General features: G+C 64.8%; 3 protein-coding genes across 4 annotated transcripts; 2 read left to right on the forward strand and 1 right to left on the reverse strand.

The window, feature by feature from the left end:
• The first annotated feature begins 8 nt into the window (after positions 1 to 8).
• On the forward strand, positions 9 to 14,079 carry LOC121332111 (lysosomal acid glucosylceramidase-like). Of its 2 annotated transcripts, XM_041397217.1 has the most exons (20): positions 9 to 217; positions 3,821 to 3,931; positions 4,119 to 4,310; positions 4,385 to 4,531; positions 4,664 to 4,797; positions 5,135 to 5,307; positions 5,416 to 5,650; positions 6,287 to 6,511; positions 6,591 to 6,754; positions 10,242 to 10,311; positions 11,247 to 11,373; positions 11,498 to 11,689; positions 11,758 to 11,904; positions 12,027 to 12,160; positions 12,564 to 12,736; positions 12,837 to 13,074; positions 13,155 to 13,379; positions 13,469 to 13,632; positions 13,710 to 13,835; positions 13,914 to 14,079. In XM_041397217.1, the coding sequence occupies exons 1-20, from the start codon at positions 19 to 21 to the stop codon at positions 14,020 to 14,022; spliced, it is 3,285 nt and encodes a 1,094-aa protein (XP_041253151.1). In that variant the 5' UTR covers positions 9 to 18; the 3' UTR covers positions 14,023 to 14,079. The 2 variants fall into 2 exon arrangements, with proteins under 2 accessions (XP_041253151.1, XP_041253152.1); XM_041397218.1 differs by lacking the exons at positions 10,242 to 10,311; positions 11,247 to 11,373; positions 11,498 to 11,689; ... (6 more) ...; positions 13,710 to 13,835; positions 13,914 to 14,079 and adding exons at positions 6,832 to 6,957; positions 7,033 to 8,493.
• Positions 14,080 to 15,660: 1,581 nt separating this feature from the next.
• On the reverse strand, positions 15,661 to 19,332 carry MTX1 (metaxin 1). Its single transcript, XM_041397261.1, has 8 exons — positions 19,037 to 19,332; positions 18,885 to 18,954; positions 17,534 to 17,613; positions 17,304 to 17,396; positions 16,832 to 17,014; positions 16,530 to 16,606; positions 16,143 to 16,297; positions 15,661 to 16,043 (listed from the first exon to the last, which is right to left on the reverse strand). Exons 1-8 carry the CDS (start codon positions 19,115 to 19,117, stop codon positions 15,817 to 15,819), a joined length of 966 nt encoding a protein of 321 aa, XP_041253195.1. The 5' UTR covers positions 19,118 to 19,332; the 3' UTR covers positions 15,661 to 15,816.
• A 1,369-nt stretch (positions 19,333 to 20,701) lies between these two features.
• THBS3 (thrombospondin 3) lies at positions 20,702 to 27,987 on the forward strand. The gene is made up of 23 exons (XM_041397224.1): positions 20,702 to 20,813; positions 21,502 to 21,708; positions 21,846 to 22,102; positions 22,195 to 22,297; positions 22,518 to 22,544; positions 22,802 to 22,884; positions 22,980 to 23,031; positions 23,109 to 23,257; positions 23,416 to 23,556; positions 23,724 to 23,801; positions 23,884 to 24,036; positions 24,138 to 24,248; positions 24,349 to 24,456; positions 24,670 to 24,829; positions 24,918 to 25,036; positions 25,149 to 25,201; positions 25,352 to 25,545; positions 25,620 to 25,798; positions 25,912 to 25,960; positions 26,128 to 26,324; positions 26,401 to 26,573; positions 27,395 to 27,534; positions 27,688 to 27,987. The coding sequence occupies exons 1-23, from the start codon at positions 20,735 to 20,737 to the stop codon at positions 27,744 to 27,746; spliced, it is 2,871 nt and encodes a 956-aa protein (XP_041253158.1). The 5' UTR covers positions 20,702 to 20,734; the 3' UTR covers positions 27,747 to 27,987.

The following is a 27,987-nucleotide window of genomic DNA, read 5'->3' on the forward strand; positions in this document are numbered from 1 at the left end:
TTCCAACATTAAACACGGATGCTGCCTTGGTGTCTGCGGCTGGAAGAGAAACCTCCGGGTGCCTCCCCCACTCCTGGGCGCTGTGGCTGGGTGCCACCGCGGCGTGGAGCCTGCTGGAGCCTGGCGAGCAGCACAGAGCAGCTGGAGCATCGTGGGAGCCCCTCTCCCTGCCCACCTCAGCTCCCGGGGGCTCACCCTGCTGAGAGGTGCTCCAGGCGTGAGTCTGCTCCCAGTTCTGAGCACGCACTGCCTGGCTGGGGCTGAGCAGAGCCTGGCTGTGCTCCTGCTGCTCTTGGGGATGGGATTTAGGACCTAGCAAGTGGCTCGGGAGTCACCCCGAATGCAGATGCTGCATCAGGAGCAGGCATGAAGCACTTGGAAACCCACCCTCGATGGAAGGGCTAAGCAGGGACTGCAGCCAAGTTTCAGCTTTCTGTGCTTTTCCTGCCAGTCTGGAGCCACCTGCAGCCTGATGTCAGGCCAGGGGCTGTGTGGGTCACACCCAGACCGAGGTCCTGAGGCCAGGGCTGGAGGCAGGGCCAGCTCCAGGAGCATGGCAGCGTGGGGGCTCAGGGTGCCAGGCAGCTCTGGCTGAGCCCCAGCTGGTCCTGGGGCTCTTCTGGGACAGAGGGGCTGGCCAGGCTGCAGCAGCCCTGCCTGGAGCCTGCTGCTCCCTGTGGGGGCTGATCCGAGGGGTCCCCACCGTGGTGAGGAGAGTGGGGGTGCACCAGGGGCTCAGCACCCACCACAGCTCTGGGGTGCCTTGAGCGAGCGGGGGCAGGACCGGGAGTGGGTGCTGAGTGTGGGCGCACCCAGGAAGGAGGGAGGGAGCTGCCAGGGTGTGAGAGCAGGAGATTAGGGCAGGGAGGTCATAATTTCAGGGCGAGGAGGGCGGCGGGGCCCCTGGGCTGATCCCTGCAGGTGGGATGTGCCCAGGGGTGCTGTCAGGACTGACAGCCGCGATGCTGCGTGGGCTGAGTGCAGCCCAGGCGTGGCCGGTGAGTGACAGTGTCACCCTGGGACACCGGAGCCACAGGGATGCTGCTGCCGGGACCCTGCAGCTCCGGGAGTTGCCGCCAGAGTCCTGAGGAGAGCAGCCTGCTCCTGCCCCGAGGCTGTTTGTGTCTGTCCACAAGAGGGAAACGTTTCTCCAGGATCACGCAGCGAGTCCCATCCCCACCACCCCGCTGCCAGCATCCCACTCCCTGCAGGGCTGCTCCCCCACCTGTTTCTCCCTTACCTGGCCCGCTGCTAGCGCTGGTGGCCGGATGCTGAATCACCCAGGTCCACGTGCCCTGGTCCCTGCGCTCGGCTCGGTGCTCAAGGACCGACTGGCTCCGGGATAAACGCAGCGGGGGCGAATCCTCCGACGTCGCTGGGCTTGGCTCTGCTCATTAATTCTTGTGCAAAGCCTTGGCTTGTGTGCGGCTCGCGGTGACTGGGGGCTGCTGGGGTCCCACCTAGAGCCGGTGATCACCCTGAGGATTGTCCTCACGCGCTCTGGGCCGGGGTCTTGCTGTTGGGAAGGAGTGATGCCACACTGAGGCTCTTTGGCATAAATATTAACAAAGTCGTGATGCCCAGAAAGGTGACTCAGCCCAGCTCTGTGTCCCCGTGTCCCCATCCACACCGGCCTGGCTTAGGGACAAAATTCACCCTCTGGTTCCTGTGAGGACAAAATTCACCTTCTGGTTCCTCTGAAGACAAAATTCACCCTGTGGCTCCTCTGAGGACAAAATTCACCCTCTGGCTCCTCTGGTGGCTCCTTTGACCCCACCTCCTTCAATGAACCCACCGAGCACTGCAGAGGGCTGTCACACCACGCCATGAGACCCCTGCGACCCCCAGGAGCTCCCCCTCCTTGGAGACTGGCCACAAGAAGCAGCTTTGGGGGCTTGGTGGGGCTGCCTGGTATCTGCTGTGCCAGCAGCAGCTCCATGCGAGGCGTTGCCCGGCCCCTGGGTCTCACTTTTCCTGCTCAGCAGGGCGCTCTTATCAGCTGCTGTTGATAAGGATGAGCTCCAGCAGCCTCCGCAGTGTTTTGCTTCCAGGAGCTGTGTGAGCTGAGCCAGCTGGGGGGCTGTGGTGGATGGGGGGCAGGAAGGGCTGGAGTTTGGAATGGGAAAGGGTGAGCAGGGGCATCCCGGATGGCTGGAAGTGAGCTCGAAGGTGGCTGATTGCCTTAGGAGCTATTAATCCCTCCCCAAAATTGGGGCTCATTAGCCTGGGTGTAGCAGTCTGGTCACACCTTAATCACACTCGGAGGTGGGAGAGCCACGGTGCAGCAGGACAGGGACAGGAGCTCCCTCCTGGGGCACCTGTTTGCCCCCTGAGAGGCAACCAGGGGCTGCCTGGCCCCATCTGCCCAGCCCCAGTGGCTCCAGGTGTCTCATGGCTCAGCTCCCAGCAGAGGTGTGGAACCGTGGCAGGGCCCACAGCAGGGCAGTGCTGGGGGTAGGAGGAACTTTGATTAATTGATTTGCCCCAGAGCTGCATCTGATATGCCAGAAATGGAGAAAATTAGTCACAAAGTGCTGCTCCACCCATGGAGGGAGAGCTAACGGAGCAGTTTAACCCTGTGCAGGGCAGCCCTGAGCTGCTGATGGATGCTCCAGGCCAGCAGAGCTGTGGCTGGGAGCTGTGGCTGGGATGTGGCCACTCTCCATTCCCTGGGCCAGCCCTGTGTGGAGATTCTGAGGGTGTCCCCACAGTGAGGGGTACCTGTCCACAGGAGTGGCAATGTCCTGGGTGATGGCACCAGGTAAGGTCTGTGTGCCCAGGTGAGCTGGCCCAGTTCAGCCTTGTCTTGCTGGGCTGGAGGGTGACTCCTGGAGGAGCAGGGAGTGCTACAGGAGCACCAGAGCTGGCCTTTGCTCCTTTGTTGGGACAGCAAGGTCCCCTTTGAGGGTCTAGCTGCTGCTGTTGGGCCAGGAGCTGGGGTATTGCCTGCTTGCTGTGCCACTGCTGTCACTGCTGCCACCTTCCCCAGCACATGCTGAGTTGGGGAGAGTGATGCCAAAGGCTTGGGTAGGGAATGACAACAGCCCCAGCTCCCCTGTGGCCACCCCTGCTGTGCCCCTGTGCTGCCCTGAGCTCTGCAGCCATGTTCACTGACCTTGCCTGGGTGTCCTGGACCCTCCTGCACGGCCCTGTGGCTCCTGGGGGACAGTGGGGACAGCGGGGTGGCAGGCAGGGACAAGTGGGTGTCCTGTTGGAGGTGCCCAGCAGGACAGACAGCCGTGCCATGAGCCTGCCCTTGGCTCTGCTGGGCTCTCAGGGGCTCATCCAGACCCTGCCTGACAAAATCAGTTCTTCCTTCAGTGGGGTCTCAGATCTGCCCCTGTGACCCCTCCCTGGGCTGGTTGGACCTTCCACCCGGGCCCAGCTGCCAGCACCACGTCCCTGCGTCCCTGTCCCTCCTTGCCGTGGCAGCGGAGGGTGACGGGGACCCGGCGGGAGCAGAAGATCGGCGGTCCTCGCCCCGGGGCAGGTACGGGCCGGGAGCAGAGCAAGGAGGAGCTGTGGGGGTGGGAGAGGGTGTGCTGCGGAGGGAGGTCTCCGAGCAGCTCCCTGTAAAGGCCAGGTGGGGAGGCTGCACTGCTGAGGAGGAGGAGGGCTGGCGGCAGCGCAGGTCGGGAGCAGCCGGGGTGAAGGCGGGTGCTCTGCGGGCTCCTGGCAGGGATGGACCCTCCCCGAGCAAGATGAGGGTGTTCGGGGGGGATGGAGGGTGCGGCAGGAGCTCCGTGCCACTGCAAGGGGCTGAGAAGATGGGGCTGATCCCTCCGTGCCCCTGCCGTGACCGAGGGTGTCCCCGCCGCAGGTGCTGCTCCCCGGGACCTTGCAGAGCTGGGGGAACGCGGAGGGGCCATGGGGGCTGTCGGCATCCTGGGCTGGCTGCTGCTGCTGCTGCTGCCGGCGCCCCTGGTGGCAGGTGAGCACGGGGACGTGGCGGGGGTGGCAGCGGGGCTTGGGCACCCTGGGGCAGCGCAGAGCTGGGTGCCCGGGAGGTGCCGGAATGCGGAGCACGGAGACAGCGGCATCTCCCCGGGACAGACGGGGGAGCACACAGGGACACGTCTCTGAGCCGGCAGCCACCCCCAGCCTCCCGTGCCTCCCAGGTGCCCGGCCCTGCATCCCCAAGGATTTTGGGCACGGCTCGCTGGTCTGTGTCTGCAATGCCACCTACTGTGACACGCTAGACCCCCTGGTCGTGCCAGCCCCCGGCTCCTACGTCAAGTACGAGAGCAGCAAGGCCGGCAAGCGGCTGGAGCGGAGCGAGGGGAAATTCCAGAGCAGTCTGAGCACCCGAGGTAGCGCCACTGGTGGGTGGCGGTGCCACCGCGGGCCCCCAGGCAGCAGGGACCGAGCCGGGCTCTTCCCTCAGGGCTGCTGCTGACGCTCAACATCTCCACGCTGCACCAGCACGTGAAGGGCTTCGGAGGGTCCCTCTCCGATGCTGCTGCCATGAACATCCTGAAGCTGTCCCAGCCAGCCCAGGATAACCTGCTGCGCTCCTACTTCTCCGAGAGCGGTGAGCAGCGAGAGCACGGCGGTGGGAGCGGGCCGTGGGGTCGCCAGAGGGGGCTGTGCCTGTCCCACCTGCAGGGACATCGCCGCCTGGGCGCCTGCTCCGGTGCTTCTTGATGATTTTCCTGCTCCTCAGGGATCGAGTACAACCTCATCCGGGTCCCCATGGCTTGCAGCGACTTCTCCGTGCGCCCCTACAGCTACGATGATGTCCCCAACGACCACGAGCTGAAGCACTTCAGGCTGGCGGACGAGGACGTGAAGATGAAGGTGGGAGGCTGAAGCCGCTGCCATCAGCACCTTTGTCCCCTCTCGTGCTGGAGCTCCTGCGTGTGCCGGGACCCCCAGGACCAGGTGCTGCTGAGCCCTGCACACCGTGGCAGGCTGCATGGGGACAGCCTGTGGGAGCTGGCACCTCCTCCGGGGCACGTCCTGGCGCATCCCAGCTGGCAGTGGCAGGGTGAGCAGCCCCGGCGCTGTGCCGGGGGTGGTGCTTGCCAGCTGCCAGTCCCTGCTGAGGTCCTTTGAGTTCTCCCGTGCTGCTGGGCCCCGTGATTTTGGGGAGCTGCAGCTGGAGCTGACCCCGTCCCTCTGTCCCCTCCCTCAGATTCCCCTCCTGCGCCGAGCTTTGGCCATGAGCAAGCGGCCGCTGCTGCTGTTTGCCAGCCCCTGGACCGCCCCAGCCTGGATGAAGAGTAACGGGGACGTCCGTGGGAAAGGGACTCTGAAGGGGAAGGCAGGGGACAAGTACCACAGGACCTGGGCCAACTACTTCATCAAGTAGGGTCTCTGGAAGCAGGCTGGGATGGACAGCGGGAGGATCGGGGAGTGGGATGGGGTCGGGGGGGGGCCAGCACAGCTGATTCTGCCCCCCGTTCTCCGCACCAGGTTCCTGGATGAATATGCAAAACGCAACGTGACCTTCTGGGCGGTGACGGCACAGAACGAGCCTCTGGCGGGGCTCTTGACGCCCCCCCAGGCCCCCACCATCGCCTTCACGGCCGCACAGCAGCGGGATTTCATCGCCCAGGACCTGGGCCCCGCGCTGGCCCGCAGCCCCCACCGCACACGGCTCCTGATGCTCGACGACCAGCGCATCCACCTCCCTCACTGGGCCAAAGTGGTGAAGAGCAGCGCCCCTTCCTGCCCCTCCGCCTCGCTCCCCAGCCCCAGGCTTTTTGGGAGATGGAGCCGTGGCCTCTCCTAGCCCTCGAGAGTGGGAGCAAACCGGGTCTGCCGGAGCAGCCGCCTCCGCCTGTGCCCGGCGGGAGTGAGGACAGGAGGTGGCACTCACATCCTGGATCCCCGGATCCTGGCAGTGCTGCTGGGCACCAGCACCTCTGCTGGGCAGAGTTTTGGCTGGTTTGGTTTTCCATCCCACGATGCTGTTTGGGGATATTGCCTTAAATTAGGAGGAAAGAAAGTAAAACATGCTGCTCCTTTGCCTCTATGGCTGCAGGGCTGGACCACCCCAGGGGGGTGTGGAGGGAGGACAACGCAGCAGGTGGGGGCAAGGGGCCCACTGAGGGGCAAACCTGTGCCCACTCCTTTAGCACTGCACCCAGCAAGGTGCCAAAGCCATGTTGGGGCAGCAGATCCATGCTAGGGTGTTGCTCAAAGGGGTGCAGTGCTGCAGGGTGTGGTGCCCATAGGAGGGGACAAGAGATGGCCCTGAGAGACCACGTGGAGTCCATGAGTCCATCCCTGCAGGCTTCAGGCATGGGTGGGCTCGGTGTGAGGCGTCTCCTTTGCTCCCCAGGTCCTGGGAAATGCCACAGCTGCTCGTTACGTGGCTGGCCTGGCCGTCCACTGGTACCTGGATGCCATTGTCCCACCTGGCTGCAGCCTGGAGGCCACCCACAAGCTCTTCCCTGACCATTTCCTCCTCTACACGGAGGCCTGCACCGGCTTCTTCACCTTCCGCTTCGCCGTGTCCCTGGGCTGCTGGGAGCGGGGAGACCACTACAGCTACAGCGTCCTGACGGTACAGCCCCCACACCGCCCTCACACCGCCCAGCCGGGGCTGGGGGCAGCCCCACTCAGCCCCTTCCCTGCCCCCCCAGGTCATGAACCACTTTGTGTCTGGTTGGACCGACTGGAACCTGGTCCTGGACCTGGAGGGAGGCCCCAACTGGGTCAAGAACTTTGTGGACAGCCCCGTCATCGTGGACGGCAGCAAGGATGTTTTCTACAAGCAGCCCATGTTCTACCACCTGGGGCACTTCAGGTGGGTCAGGGGGGCTCATGTGCTGCCACCTGCCCCAGACTAGGGGCAAATCCCCTCTCCTGGTCCTCTCCCCACAGCAAGTTCATCCCCGAGGGCTCCCGGCGGGTGGGGCTGCACAGCAGCGGCCGCTGCCTCCTCTGCCAGCTGGAGCACGTGGCCGTCCTGCGCCCCGACGGTGCCCTTGTCCTGGTGGTCCTCAACAGGTCAGCCCAGGCAGGGGATGGGGGTGGTGCTCAGCCCCAGCCGTGCCGACCTGCTCAGCCCCTCTTGCTCCCCAGGTTTGGCCGGGATGTACCCTTTGGAATCCACGACCCCGCCATGGGGTTCATTGAGACTGTGGCTCCAGCTCACTCCATCCAGACCTACCTGTGGCGCCAGCAGTGATCGCCAGGGGTGTGCTGGGGGGCTCAGGGGGGCTCTGGGGGACAACCCTTCCTCCATCCTTTCCAGCATCCCTCAAGGGTGGAAGCAGAAGGTGACGCTTTGCTGGGGGCGCAGCCCCTGCACGAGGCGCTCCGTGCGCTCCTGGCACCGGGACCTGCTGCTTCCCAGCCTCCCCTCCCTCCCGGCGCTCCCCATCCCCCTGGAAGTTCCCTCTGCACCGTCTCCTGGAGCACACTTCCACACGTGGCCCCCTTGAAACCTTCGCGTGTGTCGCGGGCGCCAAGTAAAGCCATGACGCGCTCCCTGCGGAATGCGCCCTTCCCGTCAGCGTTTCCTCTACGCGCTCGGAAATCGCTCGGTTTTCCTCGGCGGGGCCAGGGCTGCCCCGGGGGCTCCGGCCCCCGTGGCCTGCGGGTGGCTCCTTGTTTATCCCTGCAGCTGGAGCCTCCGCTGCTGCCAGCCCTTGATTCGTTCCATATGTGCTGTTGGTTTTCCCCAGCTTACTTTTTTTGGGGGAATTAAAAAAGAAAAAAAAAAAATCCAAATGTCAGACGCTGTCGGAAAGGCAGAGTAAATGATATCAGTGTCCCCATCTACCAAAGCTTACGGACGAATTAGGCTGGTGCCACCTCTCCAGGGTGGCCTCTGGACAGAGTCCCCTCTATTCTGGCTGTGGCCAACACCAGCCGCAGCCCGCAGTGACCTCCCCGTCCTGTTTGCTTTCCCTAAATACCAGTTACAGTATTCCCTGTGCCTTTGGGAATGTTCCCAGCACCTTTGAAGTACAGGAATGAGAAAGCCAGAGCTCTCCTTGGCCAATGCCCCTGTGTGGGAGCCACGGAACTGCTGAGGTTGGGGAAAATGAAAAACCCAGAGGATTTACAGCTGGTTTATTGGAGTGTGGCGTGAAGGTGGCACCAGGCTCTGTCCCAGCCCTGTTCCTGGAGCACACCAGCCTGTCCTGTGCTTTTATCCATGTTCCTGGGGAATGCTGGCCCCAACGGCAGCTGGGTCTGGCTGCCTGTGCTTGGAATCATAGAATAGAGTCATGGAATCCTTGAGGTTGGAAAAGACCTCGAAGATCATCAAGCCCAACCGTTCCCCCAGCGCTGCCAAGGCCAGCCCTAAATCACGTCCCCAAGTGCTCCTTACACATTTATTAAATCCCTCCAGGGATGGCAACTCCACCACTGCCCCAGGCATCCGATGCCAGGGCTGCACAGTCCTGCCCATGAAGAAATTTTCTTTAATATTCAACCTAAACCTCTCCTGGGAAATGCCACAGCTCTCCTGATGCAACTTGAGGTCATTTCCTCTTGTCCTGTCTCTGTTCCCTGGGAGCAAAGCCTGACCCCCACCTGGCTGTCCCATCCTATCAGGGAGTTGTGCAGAACCAGAAGGTCCCCCCCTCGCCTCCTTTTCTCCAAAATGAGCCCTCCCCCCAGCTCCTCCTGGAGCTCCAGACCCCTCCTCAGCCCCATCCCCTTCCCTGGACATGCTGCAGCCCTCATGAGGGGCACAGAACTGACCCCCAAGATTTGAGGTGTGACCTCATTAGTGTCCAGCACAGGGACACTGCCCTGCTCCTGCTGACACACCATTCCTGACACATTGGGAATGTCCCCTTCCCAAGGGACATCGGACCTCTGCTGTGCCAGGACATGGAGCTCTCACCCCCTCGTCCAGCAGTGCCCAGGGACAATTGTGCAGGGAAAAGCTTCAGCCCAGCCCCTCTGGCCTGCCTCGCTGCTCCTGCCTGTTTGGAGCCACAGCAGGATGGCTCTGAGGGGTGGGGTGAGGCTGGAGGAGCCATCCCCATCATCCCCACCGCCCGCAGCGTGGGCTGGGGGCAGCAGGAGGAGCAGGGCCTTGGGTGGGGGTGTGTTGGGGAGCTGTTTTCTTTATGGGCTGGGACTCTTGGGGTACGTTCCTTGAGTTTTATTTGCAGCATCAGCCTCATTACATGATTCAGTCAATAGGAAGATGGTAAAGCTCAGGTACAGCCAGCAGCAGCTGAAGATTTATTTGTTACAGAGCACTTGAAAAACTTTCTAGCCAATAACATATTGCTGAAAGTCAGTAGTTATTGCTAAAGCTTACAGACAATTGTTTCAGCCAATTACTAAAAGTACCAAAAGTACTCATTGTAACATTTTCTACTTTGAGACTTTGCAGCTGCAGCCAGTTCTCTGTTCTGTTTCTAAGGCCTGCTCTTCCAGCTTGCTGAAAATCATCTCACCTTTACTGATTCCCACGGGGGGCTGTGATCTCCAGCCAGGGGCTGTGACCCTGCCTCGGGGGCTGTGGTTCCTGGGTGGGGACGGGACACTGAGTGAGGGACGGTGGTCCCTGGGTGGGGGTCTCTTCCTGGCCACCCTCCCCAGCTGCCCCAAGGGGACCCCGGGGAGCTGCCACTCCCCCCGTGCCTCTGCCCTCCTCCTGTTTCTATTGCGGAGCAGATGCCTGTAATTAGGAAGGATCCCAAATTAGACGGTGTGGAGCCCAGACTTGTTTTGCCGATGATAAACCGCTGCTGCCGGCTCCACCCAGCCCGCTGCGGCGTGGAGCTCCGGCGTGCGGGGCACGGCGGGGGCGAGGGGACTCGGGCGGGCTGTGCCCACCCCAGGAGGGGTCGGGGGTCCCTGCCGTGACCGGCTGCTGCCTCTGCCCATGCCAGGAAAGGTGCTGGAGCAGCCACAAACGGGACACACGTCGTGGCAGTGGCACTGGTGGTGGCAAAGCCAAAGTGCTGCCAAGAGCAGGGAGCCAGGGTGGGCACAGCCAGCCCTGCCCTGCCCTGCCCGAGGTGTCCCAGGGACACAGGGCTGCTCCCGTGGGGCTCTTCCCGAGGGGAGCAGGGCAGGCCTGGCTGTGGGGGGTGATGGAGGCACCTGGGGGGCTGGAGGGCATCCTCCCCTCCCCAGCTTCCCTCTGGCCATTGGAACAGGTTTCAGGAGAGCTTTGCAAATTCTGCGGTGTGTGGAAAGCTCATCGGAGCCAGGTTGCAAAATCATCCCCAGGCTCCTCTTCAAACAGAGTCCCATGAGCTGTCCCATTCCAAACTCACCTTTCCTGCTCCTCCAGAAGTGTCTCCTCCCACCAGGCACAGCCGGGACACAGGACCTGCCACCGCTGCCACAGAGACGCGGCAGCAAGAGGTGCTTTGGCAGCAGGTGAGTCCCCTGGGCCCGAGGTGGCTTCAGCAGGTGGGAATGGGGATAGAGATGGGCATAGGGATGGGCATGGGACAGCCCTGGGCAGCAGGACCATGCTGAGGCCGTGCCCTGGCCAAGCTGGGCATCATTCCCAGGCAGGGAGTGGGAGGCAATGGAGGTGGGACAGCTGCCTGGTCCTGCTCCACATCCCACAAGAGCTCGGGGAGCAGCAAGGCAGCACCATCCTACCCTGGCAGAGGTCCCCAGGGGTCCTCAGTCTGGCACCAGGGTCCCGAGGCTTGGAGGTGGCTCCTCCTGTGCTCTCGTTGAGAGGCTCCTTGCCCAGCACCACAGGAAGGACAGGACAGGCTGTGAGCACCTGAAAGAACAGGGGAATGTGGGACTCTCCATGCCAGGGGCTGGAGCCCCAAACCACTCTGGCTGGACAAGCCCCAGCTGCTAGGCATGTGGGATTGGGATTGTGGAGCTGTTTGCTCCTGGGCATGGCTTGGGGGGCACTGGGGGTACAGGGGGTGATGCAGCATGGCACGACACGGCATGGCACAGCTGTGGAATGGGTGAGAAGGGAGAAGGAGTGGGAGGGAATTGATGGGAGTGAACAAAGTTGCTGGGTACAGCCAGCGTGGGCAGCTAGGAGCTGCAGGCTGGTGGGGTGGCTCACAGCTGGGGGCTATGCACACCTGGGGGGCTGCACCCCACCTGGGACAGAGCCAGAGCTGTTGGTAGACTCTGGAGGGGTGGGAGGGAAGGTGGGTGCTGGGCTGGAGCAGTGGGCAGAGGGCAGGACAGGCTTAGCCCTGGCAGGGAGGGGTCTAGTGGTCCCCTGGGCAGTGGGATGATGCTGGGGCTCTCCCTGCCCTGTCTCTCTGTCCCTGTGTGTGGCTGGGCCAGGCTGAGAAGCTCTGGGTGCTGACACCTTGCTCTGCTCCCAGCGTGTCCATCGGCATCGTCGGAGCCACTGCAGCAGAGGTGCCATGGGGCCAGGCTGTGCCATGGGGCCAGGCTGTGCCAGAGTCCTGGGCTGGCTCCTGCTGGCACAGGCAGCCCTGCAGGCCACAGGTACGTGCTGGCACATGTCCCTGGGCTTTGGAGGGGGGGAATTTGGAGTCTGTCACAGGTCAAAGGGATGAGCTGGGTTCCTGCCACAGCTCTCGGTGCCCACCCGCTCTTTCCTCTGCTGCAGGTGGCCGTCCCTGTGATGCCAAGGATTTTGGGCACGGCTCGCTGGTCTGTGCCTGCAGTGCCATGTACTGTGACACGCTGGACCCCCTGGTCCTGCCAGCCCCTGGCTCCTACGTCAAATACGAGAGCAGCAAGGCTGGCAAGCGGCTGGAGCGGAGCGAGGGGAAATTCCAGCACAACGCCGAGAGCCCAGGTACCACCCTGGGCTGTGGGAGCGCCTGTCCTCCGCGGCAGGGGTGGTGACACCGTGTGTCCCCACAGATTTCCACCTCACCCTGGACACAGCGCAGAGGTTCCAGAAGGTGAAGGGCTTTGGTGGCTCCATCACCGACGCGGCCGCCATCAACATCCAGTCCCTGTCCAAGGCTGCCCAGAACCACCTGCTCCGCTCCTACTTCTCCGAGGAAGGTGAGCCCAGGGCAGGCAAAGCTGTGGGGGTCTGGCTGCTGAGATTTGTTCTGAGGGGCTGGGGGATCTGGAGCCCCCAAATGCAACTCGAGGATGCCCATCACCCCCTGCCCTGTCCTCAGGCATTGAGTACAACCTGGTGCGTGTGCCCATGGCCAGCACTGACTTCTCCATCCGCCTGTACACCTACGCCGACGCCGAGGACGACTTCGAGCTGAGGCACTTCAACCTGACGGAGGAGGACACGCACATGAAGGTGAGTCCTGCAGGAGGAGTCTGAGGGACTGGGGCTGCTGCAGGGGTGGGATGGGATGGGATGGGATGGGATGGGATGGGATGGGACAGAATGGACAGGGGATGAAAGGCACATCCTGCTGATTAGGAGGGAGAGGACTCATCCTTCCACCTGGGGGGGAGAAAGGATGGGATGGGATGGGATGGGATGGGATGGGATGGGATGGGATGGGATGGGATAGGAAGGGGAAGGGGATCACTTCCAATGGGGAGGGAGAGGACTCATCTGTACTCCTGGGTGGGATGGGAGGGGGTGGGATGGGGAAAGGGAACTCCTTCCTGCCTCTGGAGAAGGAGGTGACTCCTCCTGCTGTCCAGCACTGGGACAGACCCAGAGATCTCTGAGCCATCCCACTTCTCCCTAGATCCCCATCCTCCAAGCAGCCCAGGCAGTGGCCAAGAGGCCACTGTCTCTCTATGCCAGCCCTTGGACCTCCCCGGTGTGGATGAAGACGAATGGAGCAATGACAGGGAGGGGAACACTGAAGGGCAGCCCTGGGGACAAGTACCACCAGGCCTGGGCCAAGTACTTCGTCCGGTGAGGAGCCATGGGAGTGTGGTGGGTGCCAGGGATGCCATACCTGGAGCTGGGGCTGGCACAGGTGTGACGGGGCCGTTCATCTTCTACCCCACGCCAGATTCCTGGATGAATATGCCAAGCACAACCTGACCTTCTGGGCAGTGACAGCAGGGAACGAGCCCACGGCTGGTGAGATCGTCTTCTACCCCTTCCAGTGCCTGGGCTTCTCCCCTGAGCACCAGAGGGACTTCATTGCCCAGGACCTGGGCCCGGCGCTGGCCAACAGCTCCCACCGCCACGTCCAGCTCATCATCCTGGATGACCAGAGGGTGATGCTGCCCTACTGGGCCGAGGTGGTGAGTCCCCACAGCAGCTGTCCTGGCCCCACAGCAGATCTCCCCAGCCCTGGCCACTGGTGACCCTTTTCTCCTGCCAGGTTCTCAAAGACCCTGTGGCTGCCAGATACATCAGTGGCATCGGCATCCACTGGTACCTGGATTTCCTGGCACCCATCGACCTGACACTCTCCATCACCCATCACCTCTTCCCAGACTATTTCCTCCTCTCCACCGAGGCCTCCACAGGCTCCTACTTCTGGGAGCCCAGGGTGGTCCTGGGTGGCTGGGAGCGTGGGAGCAAGTACAGCCACAGCATCCTGTCGGTAGGGCCTGGTGGGAGCCGTGGACACACTGGCCACCCTGGCCAGCCCCTGGGCCTGCCCGTGGCTCAGTACAACCCCCTGCCCTGCAGAACCTCAACAACTACGTGACGGGCTGGACTGACTGGAACCTGGCCCTGGACATGGAAGGAGGCCCAAACTGGAGCAAGAACTACGTGGACAGCCCCGTCATCGTGGACAGCAGCAAGGATGTCTTCTACAAGCAGCCCATGTTCTACCACCTGGGGCACTTCAGGTGGGCTGGGGCCACAGGCTGCTGGCTCCGGGTACCAGGTCCTGAGTACCACACTCTGACCCTGCTTGTCCCCACAGCAAGTTCATCCCCGAGGGCTCCCAGCGGGTGGGACTGGCTGTCTCCAAGAAGTGCCACCGCTGTGACCTGGAGCACTCGGCTTTCCTGCGCCCCGACGGCGCCGTTGTGCTGGTGGTCCTGAACCGGTGAGTGGCTCAGTTCTGATCCCTGTAAAAGGCCCCACTGACCCCACTGAACCTCCTTCCCCTCTGCTTTCCCCGCAGCTCCCCCACGGACGTGTCCTTTGGGATCTCTGACCCGCGCGTCGGCTTCATCGAGGCCGTGGCTCCCAGCGACTCCATCCAGACGTTCCTCTGGAAGCAGCCAGCCTAGCGTGGCACAGGAGAGAGGTGCCAGCACCAGGAACACGCTGCTGGTGGCAGCTTGGAGAGAAGACTCCAATGGGGTTGGGGCTGCAGCACAGCCCCTGCAATTCCTCTGGAAGCAGCCAGCCTAGTGTGGCACAGGAGAGGTTCCAGCCAGTGCCAGGAACACGCTGCTGGTGGCAGCTTGGAGAGAAGACTCCAATGGGCAGCACAGCCCCTGCAACCCCCTGCGGCCCAGAGGACCTGTTTGCCCCTAGGGCTGCAATACCTGTGCTTTTCTAGATGTTTCATAAAATAAACAGGTTTTCTACAAACTTGCCTGACCTCTCCTTGGTGCCAGCTCTGTGGGCAGGACTATGCCAGGGGCAGAGGAGGCAGATTTGAGGCCCCATGGGTGCCATCCCTCCTCTGCCCAGGTTCCTGAGCAGGCCACAGGGCTGGTGCTGCAGGGGGCTGTCCCCCTGAGGGGTGGCATCTCTCTCCTGTCTTCCACTGCAGCATCCCCCAGGCAGGGAAGGGCCCAAAGCTGCAGTCAGGACACGCAGCCAGGATTCAGAGCAGAGCTCTGGCATCGGCAGCTCCAGCTTCTCCCCGGCCAGAGCAGGGCAGGGGGCTGTGCTTTCTCCTGCTGGAGCAGCCATCAGCCCCTCCAGCTAACAGGAACGGGGAGCACGGGGCACATAGTTCCTGAGTGACGTTAGAGGGGAGCGTGCTGGGGGGGGGGGGGGTTTGCACTGAGTCATCCCTCTCCCAGTGGGGCCCCTCGAACTGGGCCAGTACGGGGGAGGCTCCGCAGCTGGCCCAGCACCGTGGCTCTGCTCCAGCCCACTGTGGGGGCCCCTGGCTGTTGCAGCCGGGTGGGGGGCACAGGAGCGCAGCCTGGGGACATTCAGCCACCGCAGCAGCAGCGCTGGGATGCCGCTGGCGGTGGCAGCCGGCGGCCAAACAAGCGAGGGCTGTGTGCCGGGCTGGCCCCACGCCGCCTTTTCCATCTGTGCATCCTAAAACCGGCAGAGGGAACGGCAGCGCAGCCAGCACCGGCACCAGCCCCACGCCGGGTGGCCCAGGGGACCGCGGGGGCAGACGGAGCCCAGGTGGCCGCCCCCGACCCCGCTCGCAGCCCACGCGGTGCTGTGCCAGCTGCAGGAGCTCCCCGGCGCTGGCAGGCGTGCTGGAATGCAAACAGATGTCAGCGCTGGAGGGATCCCGGCTGCTGGAGCGGGGCTCCGGGTGTCCCGCTGGCAGCGGGGAGCGCTCCTGGGCTGGGGACGTGTCCTGACGAGCAGCCTCGGCTGCCCTTGGCTCTGGTTTTGTGTCTCGGCTGTGCTGCCGAGCTGGCAGCAGCGTGGAGGGGAGGTACCAGCCCCGCAGAGCTGCTGTCTGCACTGCCTTGAGGGCTGCAACATGGGAGTGATGCAGGGGAGATGTGGGGCTCAGCCCCACAGCTGCTGGAGAAGGGACAGGGACACTGCTCAGATGCCACAGATGCTTTCAGATCCCCCCTCTGGGACATCAAGACCCAAGACTGAAGTGAGGGGCAGAGCCACAGGCAGGACCCATTGGTGCCTGCTGCAAAACTCCAGCCTGGGCAACTGGGGAAACTGGGAAGGGCCTTGGGAGTGCTGGGAGTACGAGAGGGTGCAAGTGGAGAGAGGGAGGTTTATTGGTGTGGCAGGGACGCTCCCACGCAGAGGGCTGCGGCTCCTGGTGGGACACAGAGCAGAGCAGCAACGCTGCCAGGCTTCCAGAGTAAAAACAGTCAGTTCCAGGGGCTGTGAAGGAACAGCCACACAGCTCTTCCTCACTCCTCCTCCTCCTCTTCCTCCTCCTCCAGGGCGACGGGCTGCCGGCCGGCCGGCCCCACGCTGCCGCGCTGGATGGAGACGATGCCGCTGAGGAAGGCGTAGCCCAGCATGGCCACCAGCCCCACCAGCACTGACAGCAGCTGCTTGCGCCGTTTGTGGGGGTCCTCCTCTGCCTCGCTGCTGTCCGTGCCTGCAGCCCGAGGGGCACTGCTCAGGGGGGCATCTGGAGGGGCACAGGGGTCACCCTGAGAGTGAGCTGGGGGTGCACCAGGGGGGACAGGTCGCCCCAAGGCGGCAGGGTGAGGCGGGGGGTGGCTCTCACCTCCGTCCCAGGGGAAGTAAAGGCTGAGGATAGAGGTGCAGTAGTTGCACAGGTTCTGCAGGGATTTCAGGTGCTGCTGCAGTTTCCCGTTGGGCAGCTTGGCCTTCAGGAGCGGCGCCAGGCGGCTGAAGACTAAGGCGTCCAGGGAGGCTGGCCTGGGGCACAGAGAGCCATGCCTGGGCCACTGTCCCCACCCAAAGCCACTCAGAGCCAGCAGGCACCCCCAGGGGACAGCACATGGCTCCCCCTTGGGACAGTGTCCTGTGCCCTGTGAGCCTGTACTACCCCCGAAGTGGCTGCAACCCTCCTGCAGACCACGGGGTCTCAGCCCTGCTGGGGTGTGGGGGGCTCTCAGGCCCCTTCCCCTCCCCCCCTTTGGCCACCTACGAGTCTCCAAAGAAAAACTTCTGGGAGCCGAGGCGCTGGGAGAGGAGTGTCAGGCATTCCCGAGCTTCCCGGTAGAGCTGCAGGAGGAGGACACAGGGTTGTCACCTGCCCAGGTACCACCACAGTCCTCAGGGGAGCAGAGGGGAGAACCCAGACCCCAGTTTGGATTTTTTCAGAACCAGTCTTTAAAGGTGCAAAACTTATTTCTGGGCTAAACAGACAAATGGGGATATGAGCATCATAAAGTCACCCCTGGACAGCCTCACAGGGATTTCACATTGTTCCCAGACCCCATTCCTCACCTCCTTCTCCAGCTTCTCCTCATCCTCCATGTAGTCATCCCCCCAGATGAGCTGCAGCCGCTCCAGGTGCCTCTTGTGCATGGCGTTGGGCAGGAAGAAGTTCAGGGGGAAGGGGATGGTCTCCGCGTACCACTTCCGCGTGTGCTCCACGTAGTTCTTGGCATCCACCCAGAACGTGTGGATCTGTGGTGGAGAACAATCCACAGCCTGGCCACGGCAGAGCTGCTGGCACACCCGAGCCCCTGCCTGGCACAGCCACCCTGGAGAGCATGAGGGGCTGCAGGAGCACTGGGGTCAAGGGCAGACCCCAGCCTGGGCTGCACAACCCACGGTTGCCACCCCCAAACCCCCATCCCAGCCATGCCAGGCTCCCAGGAGGTTGCTGCTGGCAGCTGGGCACACCCAAGCCTGTCTGCACAGTTCCAGGGAGCAGACCCCATCCCCAGCAAGCCCCCCTTCCTTGCAGTCTCACCAGTACTGGCAGCAGCTTCTCCTCCAGCAGGGACACGAAGGCCATCGTGTCCGCGCTCTGCGTGGCTGACAGGTCGTAGTCAGCGTTGTATTTCTGCAGAGAAAACACCCGTTTGATCCCACAGGATGCCCCAAATCCCACCCCTGGGTGACACAACAGAGTCCCCTCCTCCCTGAGGGGCTCCAGCAGCCCTCAGCCCAGGGCAGGGGGTGCCCCAAGCCCCCCTGTACCTGTTTCCTGAGGTGGGTGATGATCTGCTGAGGTTTGGAGATGGTGCCCTCGTCCCGTGTCCTCAGCGCGGGCAGGTGCCCTGCGGGCAGGAGGAGGGAGTGGGGGATGCACTCACTGTGCCCTGAGCAGGTGAGGGTGCAGGGGGCTGCAATGGGGATGGATCCCCCTGCCTGGATGAGGGGCACGAGGCAGTGCAGGGGTGTGAGGTGAGGTGGGGACAGAGCAGCGCAGGGGAGGGGGTAGAAGCTGTGTGATGGGAAATGGGGAATGTGATGGGAAATGGGGAATGTTCCAGGACAGGGGGGTGCAGTGGGGAGTGATGGCACAGGGGAGCAATGGGGAAACAGAAAAAAGGGGGGTGCAATGAGGTGGGGGGGTGTGATGAGGGTGTTCAATGGGACACAAGTCACAATGGGATGAGGGGGTGCAATGGGGCACAGGGTGTAGTGGGGCATGAGGGTGCAATAGGGCAAGAGGGGGCATGATGGGACAGGGATAGTGATGAGAAGATGGGGTTGGGATGGGATGGAGGGGACTGCAGTGGTGGGGGGACACACAGCGGGGTACAATGAGATGAGAGGGTGCAGTCAGGGGCACAGGACACGAGGGATGCTATGGGGTGGGAGGCTGTGATGGGGCAAGGGGTGCAATATGGTGATGGTGATAACTGGGCAGGGGGTGTGATGAGGTACAGGGGGGGCAATAGGGTAGGACGGTGTTAATGGGGCAGGGGGTGGGATGAGGTACAGGGGGTGCAATAGGGTAGGACGGTGTTAATGGGGCAGGGGGTGGGATGAGGTACAGGGGGTGCAATAGGGTAGGACGGTGTTAATGGGGCAGGGGGTGGGATGAGGTACAGGGGGTGCAATAGGGTAGGACGGTGTTAATGGGGCAGGGGGTGGGATGAGGTACAGGGGGTGCAATAGGGTAGGACGGTGTTAATGGGGCAGGGGGTGGGATGAGGTACAGGGGGTGCAATAGGGTAGGACGGTGTTAATGGGGCAGGGGGTGGGATGAGGTACAGGGGGTGCAATAGGGTAGGACGGTGTTAATGGGGCAGGGGGTGGGATGAGGTACAGGGGGTGCAATAGGGTAGGACGGTGGTGCCACGTGGGGAGGAGAGGCCCTAGGGCAAGAGAGCTGCAGTGGGGCAGGAGGGTGCAATAGGGCAGGGCTCAGCGGTGTGGGGCCACAGCACGTGAGGGATCAGACGGGCTGGGAGGCTGAAATGGGGTGGGGGGCGTCACGCGTGGAGGGTGCAGGGGTGGCGAGTGGGGTAACGGGCTCATGGGGCTGCCATGGGGTGGGGGGTCCCGGTGGTGCTGCCGGTATCCTCGGCGGGGCCCTTACCGGAGGGGCTCCTCCAGGGGCTGGTGACCCGGTGCACCTTCAGCGGCGCCCCCGTGAACCGCGCGTAGGTCTGCGGGAGGGAGGGACGGAGGGATAGAGCGGGGTCTGCCCGCGGGACCCCGGCCCGCCCCCGCGCCGGCCCCGGCGCTCACCAGCACAGCCAGGCAGTCGGGATCCACCGAGGGCAGCCCCCAGCCCCCGGCCCAGCAGAACAGCTCCATGGGCGCCGCCATCTTCCGCCGACCCGGAACCGGACGGGCAGAGCCCCGCCCGCCCCCGCCGCGGGGCGGCACCGGCCGGGGGTCCCGGCGGTGGAGCGGAGCCGAGCGGGGATGGCAGTGGTGGTGGTGTCTGCAGGGTCTTTGGGGCAGAACCCGTCCCGCACCGCACGGCTCGGCTCGGCTCAGCTCAGCTCCACACTGCTCGGCCCCGCACCGCACCACACAGCCCTGCGGTGCCCCGCACCGTGTCACAGCCCTGCTGTATCCCGCATCTCTCTGCATTGCCCCGCACGACTCAGCTCAGCTCCACACTGCTCGGCCCCGCACCGTGTCACAGCCCTGCGGTATCCCGCATCTCTCTGCATTGCCCCGCACGACTCAGCTCAGCTCCACACTGCTCGGCCCCGCACCGTGTCACAGCCCTGCCGTGCCCCGCACCCTGTCCCCGCATGGCTCAGCTCAGCTCAACACTGCTCGGCCCCGCACCGTGTCACAGCCCTGCCGTGCCCCGCACCCTGTCCCCGCACGGCTCAGCTCAGCTCCACACTGCCCTGCAGTGCCCCGCACGTGTCACAGCCCTGCCGTGCCCCACACCATGCTCACAGCCCCGCTGTATCCCCCATGTCTCTGCATTGCCCCGCACAGCTCAGCTCCACACAGCTCACCCTGATGTGCCCCGCACCGCACAGCCCCGCTGTGTCCCGCATCTCCCTGCGTTGCCCCGCACCGCTCAGCTCCACGCTGCTCAGTCCTGCTCAGCCCCGCATGGCCCCACATTGCCCCGCACCGCTCAGCTCAGCTCCATACTGCTCGCGCTTCTCGGTCCCGCACCGCACAGTCCTGCTGTGCTCCGCATCTCCCCGCGCGGGCCCGCACTGCTCAGCTCAGCCCAGCTCCGCACTGCTCACCCTGCTCGGCCCCGCACCCCCCCGCAGCTCTCCGTGGACAGCAGCCGGGCCGGGAGCCCGCTGGCAGCGGCGGAGGGAAAACGCCCCGTGTGCGGCTCGGGACCACCCCCCTCCATCGCCCGCACCCCCTCGTTACGCGGGATCGCTGGCGCGGAGCCGGCCCGGAGGCGCGGAGCTGGGGCAGCCCCGGGGCCGGGCTCGGCCGGTTGTTATGGTACCGGGGGAAACAGCTGTAAACACGGCCGGGACGCCGCGGGCCGCCCGCCCGCCTTGGCCGGAGCTCCGCGGGAGCGGCTCAGCGGCCCGAGCATCCCCCGGCGGAACGGAGCGGCCCCGAGGCTCTGCCGGCCCGGGGAGCTCCGCGCCGTGGGGCACCCCACGGCCCCGCGGCCGGTCCCGCTCTCCCGGGCCGGGATGCTCCGGCGCTGCTGGGGCCGGCCCAGCCCCCCCGCCTGACCTCCCGGTGAACCGGCGCTGTGAACGAGGCTACCCCGGGGCCGGCAGTGCCGGGAGGTCCCCGAAACCCCGGGCTCAGTGCGCCTCGCCGGCACGCTGCCCCCCTCCTCGGCCGGAGCCGCGGCCGGTGGCCCGCCGGTGTCCCCGGGATGCGCCCGGTGATTGACGGCTCTTTGTTTCCTCCTCGCCGGCCCCGCCGGCCCCTCCCCCGTGCGCCACCCCGCCCCGCCGCGCTCCGCTCCGCACCGGCGGCACCGGCGGCACCATGGGGGCACCGGGGAGCCCCGCGCTCCTGGCGCTGCTCCTGTTGGGCGCCGCCGCCGCGGCGCGGCAGGAGCTGCAAGGTACCGGAGGGGCTCGGGGCGGCGGTGGGGCGGCCCCGAAGGGGCGGCGGGACGGGCGACACTCGGGGGGCGGCGGCGGCAGACCCCGTCCCGCGGCCGCTGACAGCGGCTCTGCTCGCCCCGGGGAAGCGGGGCTGCGGGCACCGGGGACGCTGGAACGTTCACCCCGCGGCGCTGGGTGGCCGCCGGCTGCGATGCTGGCTCGGGGCCGCGGGGGAGTGCCGCGGCGGGGGGTGACCCCGCACCGCAGCCCCTCTCGGACTGCCCGGTGCGTCTGCACGGAACGGGAGGGCACTCGTGCGGCTGTCCGCGCTCCCCGCTAAGCGCCCCGAGCCGGTACCGGGGGCCCGACAGTCTCTCCGGCGTCTCCCAGTCCGGCTGCCTCTTACTGGGGCTGGCCCGCGGGGAGTTCCGCGGAGCGGGATGCAGGGAAGCCCCAAGAGCGGGGCGGGCTCCGGGCCGGGACTCTGCCGGTCTCGCCGGTGCGGGGGCTCCGCGGATCCCGCTCGGAGGAGCGGCCGGTCCTGGAGCGCCACCGCGCGGGGCGGCCCCGGAGCCCCCCGGCTTCCCTGGTCCCCCCAGAGCCCGGCGGTCCAGGGACACCCCCACCCACCCCCGCTCTGACCGCACCGGGCACCGGAGCTGCGGCTGCCGATGTGGTGGCGACCCCGGTGCTCGTGTCCCGCAGTCATCGACCTGCTGCTGGTGAGCGAGGCTCGGCAGATGGCCAGCGTGGCCCACAAGATCCGCATGGAGCTTCTGACTGTCAATGACGTGTACCTCCTGTCCACCTTCCGCCTGCCCCCCAAGCAGGGGGGGACCCTCTTTGGCCTCTATTCCAAGAAGGACAACACCCGGTGGCTGGAGGTCTCCGTCGTGGGGAAGATTAACAAAGGTGGGTGGGGATGGACTGGCCCTGCTCTGAGCCAGACGGGGCTGAGCTCCCGCAGGGAAGAGCAATGAGCTCACGCCGCCCCCGGGGTGCTGCCGGTGCTGGGGGGGAGCTGACGGCCCCTTCCCGCTGCCCTGCAGTCCTGGTGAGGTACCTGCGGGAGGACAACAAGGTGCACTCGGTCAACCTGCAGCACGCGCAGGTGGCGGACGGGCAGAGCCACTCTGTCATCGTGCGCCTGAGCGGGCTGCGCAGGGACACGCTGAGCGTGGAGCTCTACGTGGACTGCAAGCAGATGGACTCCAGCGTGGGGCTGCCCGAGCTCTCTGAGATCCCCCTGGCCGAGGTGGAGTCCATCGAGGTGCGCACAGGGCTGAAGGCTTACCAGAGGATGCAGGTGAGTGCCAGGGGGATTGAGAGCCCAGCCAGTGCCCCCTTGGGGATGGGCAGAGCCCCCTGAAGCTGACTGCATCTCCCCACACACATCAGGGGTTTGTGGAGTCGATGAAGCTGATCCTGGGAGGGTCCATGAGCCGTGTAGGGGCCCTGAGTGAGTGCCCTTTCCAAGGAGATGAGTCCATTCACAGCGCAGGTAACGGCTTGGGGGGCTTTGGGGGTCCCATGTGTGGGCCATGGCACAAGGAGGTGGGGGGTGACAGCACAGAGAGATGTTCCTGTCCCTCCTGGCCCACTATCCCCACACAGGTGGGAGCTGCAGTGCTGCACATGTGCTGACCAGGAGTGACCATATGAGGTGACACTGCTGGGGTGTGACAGCAGCATTTGGTAATGTCTTGTCTCTCTCCTTGCAGTGACGAGCGTGCTGGCCTCCATCCTGGGTAAGTCCCTGCTCTGCTTCCCTCGTTGCCTGGCATGAGGCGTTTGGGGCTCCACAGAGGCAGAAATTCCTGCACAGCCAGTGCCCCATGTGGGATCAGAGGGTGTGGGGTGTGCTAGAGGAAAAGGGCCCTGTGTGAGCACAGGCTGTCAGCTGCCTCATCCTCCTAGCTCACTGCCCATGGGCAGAGCATCCTGGCCGCAGCCCTGGGAGACTTTGTCTGTGCTGGGATTGACCTTTCCTTTCTGCTGCTGGCAGGTGAGCAGACCAAGGCACTGGTCACGCAGCTGACCCTCTTCAACCGGATCCTGACCGAGCTGCGGGAAGACATTAGGGACCAGGTGGGACTGAGGGGGTGCTGACACTCCCTGGGCTGGATTTTCCCAGAGCACAGTGCCAGCACCCTGCTGATGCTCCATGCTTTTCTACCTTGCAGGTGAAGGAGATGTCTCTGATCCGCAACACCATCATGGAGTGCCAGGTCTGCGGTGAGTGCTGGCGAGGTGAGGCTCCCACCTTGGGGGGCAAAGGGCCACCTTGTTTCACCTGCCTCTCCTCTCTTCAGGCTTCCATGAGCACCGGTCCCGCTGCAACCCCAACCCCTGCTTCAGCGGCGTGGACTGCATGGAGACGTACGAGTACCCTGGGTACCGCTGCGGGCCCTGCCCGCCGGGGCTGGAGGGCAACGGCACACACTGTGCTGACATCGAGGAGGTGGGCATGGGCTGGGGGGCATCAGCAGCCCCGGCACTGCCAGGGCTGTGCGAGCAGAGGGTGTTTCCTCTGGGAATGCCCCAGGATGGCCTGGGGAGCAGCCATCCCGCGGGATGATGTGCCCAAGGATGAAGTTTGTGTCTCTCCTGGTGTTGCAGTGTGCCCATGCCAACCCCTGCTTCCCCGGCTCCAAGTGCATCAACACAGTCCCTGGGTTCCGCTGCGAGCCCTGCCCCCGTGGCTATCGAGGCAACACCGTCTCTGGAGTGGGGGTGGACTATGCCAGGGCCAGCAAGCAGGTGAGTGCAGTGCCATGGGATGTGGGATCCCTGTGGGATCCCTGGAGTGCAGGACAGCGTGGATGATGCGGTGCCAGTGGAGGAGGACAGCTTCCCGTGGGCAGGAATGGGCAGAGCCACCCACAGGGAAAGGCCCCAGGTGAGCATTTCTCCCACACTGCTCACAGGTTTGCACAGATATTGATGAATGCAACGATGGGAACAACGGGGGCTGCGACCCCAACTCCATCTGCACCAACACGCTGGTGAGCAGCGCTGTCCCGCTCCCTCCCTTGCCCCCAGGGCCGCTCAGCTCCCCTCATCCCACCCCTGCCCTCTCTCCCCCAGGGCTCCTACAAGTGCGGGCCCTGCAAGTCGGGCTTTGTGGGCAACCAAACGTCTGGCTGTGTGCCACAGAGGTCCTGCAGCATTTCCAGCTCCAACCCCTGCGACATCAACGGCTTCTGCCTGTTTGAGAGGAATGGGGAGATCTCCTGTGCAGTGAGCAGGGGACAGGGACAGGAGGAGGGTGTCGGGGGTACAGCATGGCACCATTGGTCCTGCCAGGATCCTTTCCAGACCCTGATCTCTTCTTTATTCAGTGCAACGTGGGCTGGGCTGGCAATGGCAACGTGTGTGGGCCAGACACAGACCTGGATGGGTACCCGGACGAGCCCCTGCCCTGCATCGACAACAACAAGCACTGCAAGCAGGTGGGCTGCTGCAGGGGAGGCACAGGGGGTGCAGGGTCCTCAGCAGGGCTGTGCTCCAGACATCATCTCCTCCCATCCCTAATTCTGGCTGTGCCTGCAGGACAACTGCCGCCTGACGCCCAATTCTGGGCAGGAGGACGCTGACAACGACGGCATCGGGGACCAGTGTGATGACGATGCTGATGGTGATGGTGTCAAGAATGTGGAGGTGGCTGTGCTGGACGGGTGGCCATGCCAGTGGCTTTAGGAGGGCTTCTTGTTTTGGCTCGGTTCTGGGTCCCTCAAGATGCTTCTCCTGGGGAGCAGCAGGCTGGTGGCTTGGGAGTGGTCTCAGGGTGCTGGAGATGTCTGCCCTGACCACTGTGGCACTGTGGCCTCTGTGGCCACCATTGCAGCGCCAACATCCTCATCCTCTTCACAGGACAACTGCCGGCTCTTCCCCAACAAGGACCAGCAGAACTCGGACACTGACTCCTTTGGGGATGCCTGTGACAACTGCCCCAATGTGCCCAACAATGACCAGCGGGACACGGACAGCAACGGCGAGGGGGACGCTTGTGACAATGACATCGACGGGGACGGTGAGCCGCTCTTGGGTTGGCCTGGCTGTGCCAGGGGGGCTGTCCCACCAGCGTGGGGGAGGGTATCCACTCAGCACAATCCTTGCAGGGATACCCAACATGCTGGATAACTGCCCCAAGGTGCCCAACCCTCTGCAGACCGATCGGGACGAGGATGGTGTTGGGGATGCCTGTGACAGTTGCCCTGAAATGAGCAACCCCACTCAGGTATGGCTGCGCCTGGGGGCCTGGGATGACTGGGGCCTGGCCCAGGGGGGAGCAGGGGCTCCTCCTCCTCGCCCCAGGATGTGCACTGAACTAGGGCTTCGCTCTCCTCCAGACAGATATGGACAGTGACCTGGTAGGAGACATCTGTGACACCAACGAGGACAGGTGTGGATAGCACTGCAGTGCGGTGACCTCCCAGTTGTGTCCCAGGGGGCAGAACTGGGCTCCTGGTTCAGGGACCAACCAGGAGGGACAATGGGGTCTTTTGGGCAATCTCCAGTTTTGTCATTGCTCTGACCTCGTTCTTGCTCCCAGTGATGGGGATGGGCATCAGGACACCAAGGACAACTGCGCTGAGATCCCTAACAGCTCCCAGCTGGACTCGGACAACGATGGGCTGGGGGATGACTGTGACAATGACGATGACAATGATGGCATCCCGGACTATGTGGCACCTGGCCCGGATAACTGCCGCCTCATTCCCAATCCCAACCAGAAAGACTCAGACGGTGAGCATGGGGTGGGCAGGGAGAGGCAGAGCTGCCTGGGCTCAGCCCAGCCCTGACTGAGCCGGTGTCCCCAGGGAATGGCGTGGGTGACGTCTGCGAGGAGGACTTTGACAATGACACGGTGGTGGACCAGCTGGACGTGTGCCCCGAGAGCGCCGAGGTGACGCTGACCGACTTCCGCGCCTACCAGACCGTCATCCTCGACCCCGAGGGGGACGCCCAGATCGACCCCAACTGGGTTGTGCTCAACCAGGTGTGGGTGCTGCGCCCCGTGTTTCTGGGGGCTGCGCTGCAGGGTGGGCGCTCAGGGGACTGGGAGGTCCCCAGGGGTGCTGGGGTGCCCCTCACCCAGCTGTCCCCCCGCAGGGCATGGAGATCGTGCAGACCATGAACAGTGACCCGGGTTTGGCTGTGGGTAAGATATGTTCACCCACCCACAGGCTCTGGGGGCAGAACCAGAGACTCCCCCACTGTGCAGGGGAGTAAGGGCTGGTTCTTTGCTCCACAGATGAAGGGTGAAGGGTGGGTGGGCTGGGAATTCCGTCGGGAGAGAGGGCTCCCCGCAGCGTTTCCTGCCTGTAGGTTACACAGCCTTCAACGGGGTGGACTTTGAGGGCACCTTCCACGTCAACACCATCACGGACGATGACTACGCCGGCTTCATCTTCAGCTACCAGGACAGCGCCAGCTTCTACGTGGTGATGTGGAAGCAGACGGAGCAGACTTACTGGCAGGCCACCCCCTTCCGTGCTGTGGCCGAGCCGGGGCTGCAGCTCAAGGTGGGTGGTGGCCCCACCCACGGGCTGGGTCAGGCCCCCCTGTTCAGGCCCCCCTGAAGCCCCCATGCACCTGCAGGCAGTGAAATCCTCGACGGGCCCCGGGGAGCACCTACGCAACGCTCTGTGGCACACGGGCCACACGCCCGACCACGTCCGCCTGCTCTGGAAGGACCCCCGGAACGTGGGCTGGAGGGACAAGACGTCCTACCGCTGGCAGCTGGCACACAGGCCCCAGGTGGGCTACATCAGGTAAGCAGAGGGGGCATGGGGGGCGCTGGGGTGAGGGCTGTGCTCACCATGGGCACCCCCAGTGGGACCACAGCAGAGGTGAGAAACCTGGAGTGAACCAGCCCTGATGATAACCACGAGTAAGGGTCCTGCTCTGCGGATCCCCCTCGGGGGTAGGAGCATGTCCGTGAGGAGGAGTTGTGCCTCCTGGGACCACCCTAGTGAGGGGATCCAGTCCTGTGGGACCACCGCAGTGTGGGGATACCGGCCGTGGGGGAACATGCAGCCCCGTGAGACCTCCGCAGTGGGGGGATTTTGGCCGTGGGGAGGGCTTCTGCCCGGTGGGGCCGCAGCCGCGTTTCTCCTTTAAGGCTCCCGCCGGGGCGGCCGCGGCGGGGGGGCTCCGCCGCCGGGCCCTCCGCCCCCCGGGCCCCCGGGGCCATTGTCCCGTCGCCATGGCGACCCCGCCGGCGCCTTTCACATGCAAAGCGCCCGACAAAGGCGGCGGGGCCGGGCCGGGGGCGGCGCGGGGGGCTTCAGCCCGGCCATGGAGAGGGGCCCCGGCGGGAGGATCCAGCCGGTCCGGTGCCCCCGGCCCAGTCTCCCGCAGGATGCCCCGGCTCCAGCCCGGTGCCACCGTCCCCGGGTCGGGATACCCGGGGCCCGGTGCTGGTCGTGGAGGGGTCCCAGTGGGATCCAGGTGCTGGCCCCGATGGCGTCTCAGTAGGATCCCGATGTTTGCCCCGGTGGGGTACCGGCGGGGTCCCGGTGGAATCCCGGAGATGGCCCCGGCGGGGTCCCGGTGGGGGCCCGCTGACCGGTCGGGCCCCGTTCCCCGGCAGGGTCCGCCTGTACGAGGGCCCGCAGCTGGTGGCCGACTCCGGTGTGATCATCGACACCACGATGCGCGGGGGCCGGCTGGGGGTCTTCTGCTTCTCCCAGGAGAACATCATCTGGTCCAACCTGCAGTACCGCTGCAACGGTGAGCAGGGCCCCCGGGACCCCCGCACCGGCCCGGCGGCCGGCCGAGCATCCCCTCCCTCGCCGCTGCGGCGGGCTCAGTCCTGGGCCGGGGGCTTTATGGGGGCTCGCTCCCCTCGCCGGCTCCTGACGCCCCCCGCGCTGCTCCCCACAGACACGATCCCTGCCGACTTCGAGCCCTTCCGCCGGTTCCTGCTGGAGGGACGCGAGTGACCGCGGCCGGCACGGGCCTCCCCCGCCAGCGGCACCGGTGGCGCTCCGGGCTCCCGCCACCGGCGGCACCCGGGGGCGCACCGGGCCCCGCCGCTCCTCCCGGCCGGGCCCCGTTCCCGGCCCCCCGCGGACTTTGCACTGCCAGTACCGGGGCCCCGCAGTGCCGGGGCTCCCGCCACGCCTGCCCCGGGCGCTCCGGTCCTTGCCCCACGCCTGGCCATAAAGTTTTGAGTGTTTTCTA

This window comes from Onychostruthus taczanowskii, unplaced genomic scaffold, assembly GCF_017590055.1.
Source record: "Onychostruthus taczanowskii isolate IOZ18803 unplaced genomic scaffold, ASM1759005v1 scaffold138, whole genome shotgun sequence".
Classification (NCBI taxonomy): Eukaryota; Metazoa; Chordata; class Aves; order Passeriformes; family Passeridae; genus Onychostruthus; species Onychostruthus taczanowskii.